This window comes from Micropterus dolomieu, linkage group LG10, assembly GCF_021292245.1.
Source record: "Micropterus dolomieu isolate WLL.071019.BEF.003 ecotype Adirondacks linkage group LG10, ASM2129224v1, whole genome shotgun sequence".
In the NCBI taxonomy this organism is placed as follows: Eukaryota; Metazoa; Chordata; class Actinopteri; order Centrarchiformes; family Centrarchidae; genus Micropterus; species Micropterus dolomieu.
This window is the reverse complement of record NC_060159.1, coordinates 26,544,826-26,556,764: the sequence shown is the minus strand read 5'-3', so window position 1 is coordinate 26,556,764 and position 11,939 is coordinate 26,544,826. Positions and strand designations below refer to the sequence as shown.

General features: G+C 39.9%; 1 protein-coding gene across 8 annotated transcripts in view; it reads left to right on the top strand.

Annotated features, from left to right (window-relative positions):
* LOC123977812 (interphotoreceptor matrix proteoglycan 1-like) overlaps positions 1-11,939 on the top strand; it is an 82,337-nt gene that overhangs the window by 47,294 nt on the left and 23,104 nt on the right. For 7 of the 8 annotated variants that reach the window (XM_046060796.1, XM_046060792.1, XM_046060793.1 and 4 more), the window contains one exon: positions 332-1,014. In XM_046060796.1, the coding sequence (XP_045916752.1) occupies positions 332-1,014 (683 nt within the window). Of the gene's footprint in view, positions 1-331; positions 1,015-2,683; positions 3,370-11,939 lie in introns of those variants that run through there. The other variant, XM_046060798.1, reaches the window with a different exon arrangement.

Here is an 11,939-nt window from a genome sequence, read left to right as displayed (position 1 = left end):
ACGTGATCTCCCTTGTTTATTTGAAATACAGCAAACACAAGCCATTTGACTCTTCGTTTCTTGTTCAGTACGAAATATATTACACAGCGATACACACTGTGCCGTTGATTATTTTTTGATTATCAGAGTGGATTTCTCGGATCACTTCAGATACTGTAAGAAATAATATTTTGGATCAGCGCAGAAGTGGGGAATTCAAACTGAAAATTCAGCATAAAGCAATTTAAATGTATAATATACACTTCACTCAGCAGGCACATTTTTGTAATTTGTGGAAATCCTTTGTGAGCGCTCTTGACTTAATTCAGCCTTTTTGCCCGACATTTCAAAGAGGTGACGGCTCCAGACAGGCACGACACATCAGAGGACTCTGAAGTCATAGAGGACTTGCCGGAGGAGACACAGGAAAGAGACATCAGTGTAACAGCAGCACCGGATTCAGACTTCTTCCCTACACCTCCGGCTACTTCTACGGATGCGTTTGAAGTGTCCTCACCCGGCCTAACTATAGACTCTGGACTCTTTGAGGTAGCGGAGCAATCTGTAATCCCCTCCGCTCCCGAGTCTTCAGAGGATGATAGCACAGAGCCAGAGGCAGAGTCGGAGCAAAGTGAGCCAGCTGTTGTCATTATCGATGAAGACTTGGAAGAGGCAGTGCAGAAAGGAGGCGAAAGCCAAACCAACCCACCGACAGCTGCTGAAGACGCCGTTGACGAGGCTGTGAAGGACCTGGCGGTGGAGTTGGATCAAACGGACGTAACGGCCACAGAGGCAAACGAGCTGCCGGACGAGGCGAGTGGTTCCCTACCTGTGGCTGAGGAACGCACAACTGTCGGCGTCACCGCCCCGCCTCCGGTGAGATACCTGACCACACCTTCCATGACCACGGCCACCCAGGGCAGGGAGCTGGTGGTGTTCTTCAGCCTGCGCGTCACCAACTTGAACTTCTCCGAGGACCTCTTCAACAAGACGTCTTCCGAGTACAGATCCCTGGAGAACACCTTCTTAGACGTGGTGAGTAGGACAACATAAAGCTCGAGCACAGTGATTTTTAATAACTGAGGTAAAACATTTCTAGAACTTCAAATAAAAGAGCAGTTTTTGGTGAAACATTTAGATAATCTAACCTTTTAAAAGTAATCAGTATTTTAAGGAGAGACAAAAACATTGTTTTTTTCATGGTCAATTTTGAGATTTTGGGCTACTCTACTTCCTTAACATGTCGTTCATTACATACTGCCTCATTTGCTGTTGGGGCAACTGTTTTATTTACATATGCATGGTTCGAATTACGGGGGGATTGGTGGGGTCTGACCCCCCCCCAGTTAAGGCTTGGACCCCCCCCAAAGGGGCAAAAACAACAGTTCAGGGGGGGTTTCTTACCTGTAATTGTAAATATTACAATATATTTCCATACTCATGTCTTACATTTATATTTAAGAATGTAGAAAAATACAATTTCCAACACCCCTAAAATGGACTGTACCATTTCCCAACATTGACATTAGTTGAACATCTTGTCCGTCTGCATCACTCGCAGCTGCTCCGCTGCAGGTTAATGTCAGTAGTGAGCTATCCAGCTGCTTTAATACGCTTAACTGTCCTACCTTCAGAGTGTCGTAATTATCATTTATTTTGCTTTAAATGAGCTGAGAGCCCACCCTGTCATTTCATTATCACCATGTAATTTAAAATTTTATGTAATTGTCAGCCGACACTGGCGCTTGGGTATGAGCAGTGAAATTGGGGATTGGTTATTGTAGAGTTTTCTTTATGACCTGGAAAAAAGTTGACCCCCCCGGTTGTCACTGTATAATTGGCACCCTGTACATCTGAATCACAGATTGAACCCTCTTATACACTATTATAAACTACAATCTACTCTGAGCTGCTGTTTCACTTAGCTCTGATGCTGACGTGCTCTCAGTCACCCTATGATGATATCTCTGATAAATATACTTTCAAAGCAAAATCTTTTTTAAACGCAAATTAGTTTTCTAACCTCAGTCTTGTGACACAAGTCCTGTAGTAAAGCTTCTGCCAATTAAACCTAGTTGGGTGTGTGACCTACCCCTTTGAATTTCATTAAGAGTGAAACAGAACTTTTTTGTTTAATTAATGAACATGAGCAGCTTGCCTGTTCACTTACAGCTTTGTTTTCATTCTGAAAGAGTTCTGCAGGAGCCCTCGGAGTCAGACCTGCGGCTCGTTGTGCCGTGAATGAATATGTTTTGATTTGTTTTTACATGAATAGAAGTGAGAATAATTTCAAGCTCAGGCAGGTACAATGCAGCCTTCATTTTACTATAAACAATGACTCGGCTTAATTAATGAGGCAGAGAGAAGGTGCTCTGGGAATGCAGCCGTAAATGGAAGCTGACACATTTGCTCAGTGAGAGAAATACTAAGATGGTTGCAGCGTTAAAAAGGCCACTAAACAAAATTGGAAAATGGCAACACAGTTTCCTAAAACCCGAGCTGAGGTCCAAGGTTTTCAGTTTACTGTGAAAAGATGCAAATCCTCACCGCTGACACGGTGGGACCAGCGAGTGTTTTGTGGCACTCGGGTTGGCAGCATCGCTCAGTTGGTCCGGCCTGAAAGGTCTCAACAACTATTTATTACCACGAAATTTGTTACACACAATTAAAATACCTTTTTTGATGATAACTTTTCCTCTTGCAGGTCAATATTTCAGTTTGTCCAATACTTTGGTTGGTTGACCAAATACCTGCAAAGCTAAAGACATTCCCATCAGCCTCAGCTGTACTTAGTGTTTAGGTGCCGCCGCATCTCAAGCTGGCACCGGAAAATACCACCGGTAGCCGCCGATGCCACAATTTGAGCCAGCCCCTGCAGGGGAGAGCAACATCACCGGGCTCAGCAGCCTCTGTGGACTTAATGTTAGCTAATTGCAGAGGAGAAGAGACAGAAGAGGACGCTGACGGAGGAAGCTAAGAAGAGAAAAAGACGGTGACCAAGCAAGAAGCTGCTGGACGTTGGCGAGAGCTTCGTGACGTAAAATGCTTTCTTTCTGTTGGACTATTATAGCTTAGCTGTTAGCAAAGTTGGCGACTTGCTAGTGTTTGAGTGCAATGTACTCATCACAAATGCACGAGTGCAGCTGTGACAGCGGGGAACTACACTCTGAAACGGCAGAGGAGCCAAAAAAACCCATCTTACAGAATGTTGCTGTAATATGAGACGGTGTAGATCTGTTGAAACTGCACTTGAACATTGTTTTTTATTTTTAGCATGCAGAAAGGTTTAAATATGCTTCGGTACTGGGTTTTTCAGCAATAAATTCGCTATAACTTTCTTTAAAGAACCAACTTTTCATACTGTAAATTGTGGCGCTGGAGATTCTGGTATCCTGGACAGAGTCCTGCTTATAGATCTGCATTTCAGCATCAGCACATTTGAAGTAAACGGCTCTTTATCTTAATTTGTACTGATTGTTGCCTCTACATTTTTTGCCCACTTACAGCCTGAATGCAGGATAAATGTGTGGATTAATCAAGGTTACACGAGTGCACGTGTTCCGATTGATTTTTATTTAGTCCGACTTCTTTCACTGCTATAATCACGTTTAAAACGTGTGCTGAGGCTCAGGAGAACACAATTTATTTATTTTTTATTGAGTAAAGGTATGCTGCTGACCGTGCACGAGCTCGCTCTGCCTCTTCAATATTTCCACCTGGGAGCTTTCAAATATTGGCCACTGGGAACGTCCCAGTACGTATGGTTTCTGACGAATCATAGGTAGATTGGATTGGAATACAAATCCACAACAGAGAAAATGATTCAAAGCAGTCAGCAGAAACAAAGCAAATAGATTTGTAGAAGGATAATATACTGGGTAACAATAATAATCTTTTTGTTCTCATAATTCTTTCTTTTTCGCAAAAAATGCAGTGAAAAACTGCCGGACAAAAACTCACCAAAGTTGGCAGGTGGGTTGCAAATTCCACCCAATAGTGTATACATATATATAATATACAATAATATGGCACTCATTGACCTCATTGTGGCGCTATAACAATCAACTACATTTTTCAAGTAAAATACTTTTGAAGCTAAATAATTCACAATACACCCAAAACCAGCAGAATGATGTGTGATTTTCCCCCCAGAATTTCATCACCAACATTTTGACTGTCTAAAGAATTGATAATAAAATCATTTATCTGTCATATCAGCCTAAGACATGTGATTCCATTGCCTCAACTTGATCTTGAACTTGAACTTGATCTTGCCTCAAGGTGAATAGAAACCAACTCTCACCTGTAAGCCACCTACTCTTTGGATCAGAAGGTTCAGGGCTTAAATCCACAGTTGACCAAAATCCAATTGCCAAGTATGGATATTTTATCCGTGTGGACGCTTTGGGCTCCATTAAGAAGAATATTTTATTTGTACAGCTTTTTTGTTCTTTTTTTTTTTAATGGAAGTAAAACAAAGCTTCTCATTTGACGCCCAAACACAATCAGTCATCTCCCTTATAAAGGTAGGAATCTGTATTTTGATTATGTCGAGAACCATTCATCCAAACGACCTCAAACGTGGCGGATGTTTGGTTATGTAAATGTAAATTTGTATTTGTGTAGCGCCTTTCTAGTCTTTTCGACCACTCAGAGCGCTTTTACACTCCCATCTGCATTCACCGTTCACACACATTCATACACTGGTGGAACAGCCACCGGGGGCAATTCGGGGTTCAATCTTGCCCAAGGACAGTTCGACATGCAGCCTGGAGGAGCCGGGGATTGAGGTTGCCCGCTCTACCTCCTGAGCCACAGTACAGCACGAGCCGCTCCGCTCTGCAACAGCGAGGGCGGGGCTTATATGCTCCGACGTGGTTTGATATATGTTAGAAATATGCTGAAACGGAGTTGTTGGAGTTTTATGAAGTTCTAAGGAAGCACTTTGCAGGTATTTGGTCACAAATCAAAATGTTGGCACAAGAAGAAAAGTGATTTAAAAAAAAAATAAAAAGGTATTAAAATTCAACCTGAGGGGAAATGTGAATGTGTGCGACAAATTTCATGGCATGCTATCCAATAGTTGTTGAGATATTTGAGTTTGGACCATCGCTGCCATCCCTACTGCCACCATCATTGGTCACACCACCTCAGCTGTGAGGATTTCCATCTTTTCTTTCTACATTGTGACACTAAACTGAAAACCATTGGTCAACCTCAACTTGGGCTTTAGGAAACTGTGTCGGCATTTTCCCATTTTATGTACATTTTATACACTAAATAATTAATCAAGTAATTAAGAAATGAATCGCTAATGAAAATAATTAGTTACTTGCAGACCTATTTAATCTCCTGTGTTCATGTTTTTTAAATTGTGGATATCTGATTCTTAAATGGGGAAACTCTGTAAAATCTAGCTGAGCGCAGAGGGTTTTAAAAAAGAAAAGATTCTCACCGCTGCCTCTCTGATCCAAATGATTGATCCAAATCGAATTGCTGCCCGGCTGCTAACTGAAGGGATTTACACACTTGTTAGGGAGGTCTGCCAATCAGAGCTACATTAAAATGACAATAACAGGCGCTAATAAACAGGTTAAGTTAATAGGAGTATTTAAGGTGATTAAAGTTGTATTGAGACATTATTTAATTTAAGATATTGACCAAAGGAAGCTTATTTCTTTCTTTAGACTTAGCCAAACCCAATCAAATATCTTCTATCTGAATTCCAGAGAGGTTAAATAGATTTTAGGTGGCCTTTTTAACGCTGCAACCATCTTAGTATTTCTCTCACTGAGCAAATGCACAAGAAGTGTCAGCTTCCATTTACGGCTGCATTCCCAGAGCGCCTTCTCGCTGCTTCATTAATTAAGCCGAGTCATTGTTTATAGTAAAATGAAGGCTGCATTGTACCTGCCTGAGCTTGAAATTATTCTCACTTCTATTCATGTAAAAACAAATCAAAACATATTCATTCACTGCACAACGAGCTGCAGGTGTGACCAGCCCATGCTGGGGAGGGCTGTAAATGTTGTAAAGGACATTTTAGAAAAATGCTAAACAAATAAAGTTATTATTACTACTGTTACTAACTTATCCCTAACAAAATGTTATGCTTTGTTTCTGCTGACTGCTTTGAATCATTTTCTCTGTTGTGGATTTGTATTCCAATCCAATCTACCTATGATTCGTCAGAAACCATACGTACTGGGACGTTCCCAGTGGCCAATATTTGAAAGCTCCCAGGTGGAAATATTGAAGAGGCAGAGCGAGCTCGTGCACGGTCAGCAGCATACCTTTACTCAATAAAAAATAAATAAATTGTGTTCTCCTGAGCCTCAGCACACGTTTTAAACGTGATTATAGCAGTGAAAGAAGTCGGACTAAATAAAAATCAGTCGGAACACGTGCACTCGTGTAACCTTGATTAATCCACACATTTATCCTGCATTCAGGCTGTAAGTGGGCAAAAAATGTAGAGGCAACAATCGGTACAAATTAAGATAAAGAGCCGTTTACTTCAAATGTGCTGATGCTGAAATGCAGATCTATAAGCAGGACTCTGTCCAGGATACCAGAATCTCCAGCGCCACAATTTACAGTATGAAAAGTTGGTTCTTTAAAGAAAGTTATAGCGAATTTATTGCCAAAATGCATGATAAATAAAAAACTAAACTCGCCAGCTCTAGCAGCCAAACATCAAGCACTTGCTTGACAACAACAGACAGAAATAAGGCTTGCCGTCTGTTCAGCTGCCTTTTATTTCACAAAGCTCTCACCAACGTCTTTCTCCGTTAACGTCCTCTTCTGTCGCCGCTCTCCATCAGCAGCAGCATCATTTTTGAAACCTTGTAGGCGAGCTACCGACGCAGGAGCACTTACAGTGATGTTACTGATGTCTGAGTGTGTCATCTCTAAGTTTGCTAACATTAACTCCAGATTTATAGTAGGGCTGAACGATTTGGGGAAAAACTATAATTGCGTTTTTTCTGCCAAATATTGTGATTAAGATTCGATTTGCGATTTTCTTTTTATTGAAGTTCAGTGTTCCCCGCCAGTCTATTTTTGACTGAAGCCACGTCAAGCAGCACAGAACGGATAAACTAGGCAGGAAGTCAGACAGAACGGCATTGAGAATCCGGTCAACTTTCAAAATAAAACACCCTTTGCAGATTACCGATCGTACATCAACAATAAACAGAGTTACAACATACCCCGATAGCAGGGTAGGTTACAACAATCACACAAAAGATTCAAAAATAGATGCCACACTATATGATAGGCTTCCAAAACAAAGAACAATGTTTTACTCTTGCTGTAACGGACTTTGTCTGATGACTCTGTCCAGTATGTGTACGTAAATTTATTATTTGAATAAACTATAAATAAAAAGTATACTTAATAAATACTACTACAATGTACCTAGTAAAAGAACATCTCTGTACATCTTTAGGTCTAACTAAAAAGAGGTGTATGTGTGTATATTCTTATTCAGAGTCGCAGTCGGTGCTTGAAGTGGGCCGGTATTCACTTTTTTCTTGGACACAGGCACTTCTCACAAGCTGCCCATTCGCTTTTCTACCCTCTCCACCGGCGGAGACGGAGTATGGAAAAGGTCGAGTGACGATACATACGCCAACATGTGTACAACATGTGAATGGGGAGTACTGGTCACAGTGCTGACAAATGAATGCTGGTAACCCTGGAGTGCAGGTTTGGTGGATACAGACTGCAAAGGGCAATCTGGACAATATTAAAAAGAAAGTCCCTAGTTTTATGTATCGTGGATGGTTGTAACACTTTTTTTTTAAGAAGTGTAACAACCCACCCCACCCCTGTCAGCCAATGTTTAGCTAGCTGGATTACCATAGTGGTTTGAAATTAGAAAGGGAAAAAATGCATCACATGTTGCCTGAGAAACTACATTTCAATCTAATATAAGCCAAACAATTTTATCTGCAATAGTATAGATACTAAACAAAAAATAGACTTGGTCAAAAAATTTACTTTCTTACCTCCAAAATCAGTTTTTTCTCTCTATATTCTGAATAAGCCTGTTTCCAGACTTGATAACCACCAGGCCTGATCTGGGAGGAAGCAGCTAAATACTGAAATGATCACCAAACTCCTATCTTATCTCTATTTGGTGGAATTGGTGTTGTTACAACTCTCCCCATGTTACAACCATACCCGGTCTCCCCTAACCTTCTATTTAAGTTTCAGTCAGTCAGTGCGTTCGTTATGTAACCACAAGCTCCCCCGAGGGGTCGTTACAGAATGAAATCCCCCTGTCAATCACTGTGACTGTGCGGACAATTACATCTCTTGAATTAAACGGTGTAAACTTATAGCCCTGTTTGCGACTGAGCTAATGAGCTTGAGAAATGACAATTAGAGTGGTAATTAGCTCGGATAATAATCATTGAAGACGGGTAGTACACGGCCAAAGAGCTCAGCTACGTTGACTGGCAGTTACAGCTCTGAATAGACGCTACGTCTTCCAGCTTCTAGCACCTCACTTTTTCAGGGTTGCCATTAGGGTTGGGGACCAAAACCTGGTACTAATATAGATCCAGTTCCTATATGAACGGTACCTACGGGACCGAATTAGAACGAAACTTTCGGTACCATTTAAATGCGTCCGAAACGTACGTAAGAAGCATCATTACCATTCGACGCCGTACCAAATGTAGCGTCCCTCAATGAAAGGCTACGAGACGACAGCCAGTTTGGCTCTGTCTTAGGGCTGGACAATAAAATAACAATAATTATCGCAATATAATTTTTTTTCAATAACAATATAACAAATGTTCAATAAATGAATCACACAAATTAGGACTGAATTTTTATTAACATGTTTATTTTGTTGAGGAAAAAGGACAGTTCTTAATTTTACTCGTGCATCTTTGTTGAAAAAGATTTTATCATAATTGTTTTGAATGTTCTCCCTCAGATTTGTGTTTCCACTGTTTGGAATCAAATGTTTGTCATGTTCTGACCATAAAGAAGAGTTTAAACCACAATTAACCTTTCTTCAACTTTCACTGAGGACCAAAAATCAGCCTTTAAACTCAAAAGAAATACCAATTTGATACTTATTGTGATGATTATCGATATCGAAAGATATGAAAATTTTTATCGTGATAACATTTATCGTCCAGCCCTACTCTCTCTTTATTAATGCTGCAACAATACGGGCTCCTGTGAGCCGCAGCCTACGCTAGCTTAGCTCGGACAGATGATTGACAGGCTTCTACACACATCACACATTCACTGACCTCCTGTAAAACTCTGTAAATACAATAAACAGCCCTTTCTGCCTTTTAGCCAAATACTCAAATAATCATAACGGTGAAGTTTAAATAAAAATAACAACTCAAAATTGAATAGTACTGGAACTGTTGGTGTTAAATTACTGAAGTTGGGTTATGTAGTTAAGGTTTTATATATTGTGAATTTGTTTTGTATTTATTTATATTTATGGACACTTTGAACAGTTTTTTTTTGTGTCTGTGTGTGTTTTTAATTATCATTTCAGGCACCGGAGGCGTTTTAAAAGTATTGATTTGGCACTGGAATCGGACAAAACCCAAACGATACCGAACCCTAGTTGCTATCTTTTTTCCCCAAGTGAGAAAATTAATTCTCTGCTCAGTCTCTCAGCTGATTGACGCCTTGCTCATCGGGCACGAGGACCTCAACAGGCGTCTGTTTAACCTGAGGAGGAAACAAACTGGCATCCTTTCAGTCACACGCTTATTGTCTGTGTCCTCCGGTCGGCTGCTGTTTAATGCTGACAGCAGTAAGAAACGATTAAAACCCAGAAACGCATTAATTATCACATGAATAGAAAATATTGGCTCAGGCCTATATCGCCTCGTTAAAAAGCAAAAGTGCTCTAATTCCTTAAGGGTCCCACATGTTCTGAATAGATGTTACTAACATTCAGTTTGGTTAACTGCATAAATGGAGGTAATTATGAACGGCCACACGGGAATTGGAGACAAAAAGTTTTCAGTTTTTTAAATGTGTGTTATTTAGAAATGTAGAACCTCGGAGGCTTTGTGGAAGTTAAAGGATTGTGAAAGATACTAATTTGTTGGCGTGGTGTCCGTTTCGAGGTGAGGACTCGCTCTAAATAACGACCTTTGACGACAGAAGAGATAAGTGGATGGAAAGTGATGACTGAAACAAACTGAAGCAACCCTTAGTCACCTCAGTCAGCTGCTTAACTCTGTGGCGGTCACTGCCAGAACCACTTATAAATGTATTTATCATTTCAAGACACATACGCACACAAACAGCAGCTACAAAATGCATTGCCCTTTTTCTGCTTTGCGAAAAATGTGATTTAACCCCCTGATATGCAGCTGCCTGACTGACTAGGTGATGGGATGTGTGTTCAATCCTGAAGCTAAACATCATTTAAAAGCACAAAATCTCATGATTATATCTTTGTAAACATGTTAGGACATAACATCACTCTGTGTCAGCAGTTTGTTTTACATTTATGGCACAAAACTGCAAAATTTAAAAAACATTAATAAACATTTTTCATTTATTTATGCCTCTATAAATCTTAAGTATTACTTACTGTAGTGGGAGCAGTGACTCCCAACCACAGGTACTTTTAATAATAAATACATTTATAAAAATTAACAATAATGATGTAATGATATTGTATCAACAGAATATATTTTATTAGCTCTTTATAGGCAGACATGTAGTAGTAGAGATGTAGTGGAGCAGAAGTAGAAAGTACCTCATATTTGTGGAAATTAACTTTTTGGCTGCCAAAGTGGCTGGTAGATGAAAAAGATCTTTGATTAGCGATTGAGCGATGCGGACACATCTGCAGGCAGCCTCGTCGGCGAGCTGCTGGTGAACGATGTCAGCGCTCCCTGTTTTGAGAAGGTGGTGAGAAAGTTAGTTTGGAGCCCTAAATGTCCTCAGTCACCGTCATCTTGCCATGTGTTAAATATACACTACCGGTCAAAGTTTCAGAACAGCCCCATTTTTCTAGTTTATATTGGAATATAAGTAGTTTAAGTGAAAAACCTTAAAAGGTACAGAAGTAAGCAGCAAACTGCCAAAGTTAGAAACATTTATGTCACCAAAACAGACATATTCAGATAAACAATTAAACGAAGGAGTTTTGTTCATTATTTCACTGTCGGATCCACCGAGCTGCTCTGTCTTCTTCATTAATATTATAAAATATATGTATAATATTGTACAAATAAAGCTTCTGAGGGTGTATTAATAGGCTGTTTCAAGGTGTTTACTGTAGAAATGTGTTTCAAGGCTTCATTAACTTCCACTGCTGCAGAGTAATAATAAAGTTGTTAACTCATTACTTGATCCCTGAAAATTGTATAGTTCTGAAATCTACATTTATTTTTTTCTCAGTTGGTTCTGCAGGCGGTTATTCTGCAGCAGTGGAAGTAAGCCTGGTAATACACGCTCAGAAGCCCCGTCGGTCGCCCCTGCTCTCTAAATATAAACATTGAAAAACACGGATCAGTCTACCACTAATCTAAAAACAATCCAAGGAGTTACTTATCAGAAAAGAACAGGACTGTTATTGTACAACCACAGCAACTATTTTATTTTATAAAATTCCATTATTAAAATAACAAATGTCGCTTTCTGGTTTAAAAGGGAAGTTTACCAAAAATCCTAATCATTTCAGCTTGAAAACATTATTTTCATCTGTCTCTCACCACATCTGCAGAGAAACTGTTGTTTTTTGGCATCTGGCTCACCGAGGATTAACTCGACCGGTGAGATGATTCTTTTCCTCCAAAGCAGCTTTGGCTCTTAAACATGTCTCTATGATTTTTAAAGCTATTCTGTAATCTGTTTCACTCTGGAACGGTCACGAAAAGCTTTAATTCAAGTTCAAGAAAACACCAGAATTACTCAAACAATTTGGAAAACTAATAAATTTGTTGACGCTGTAA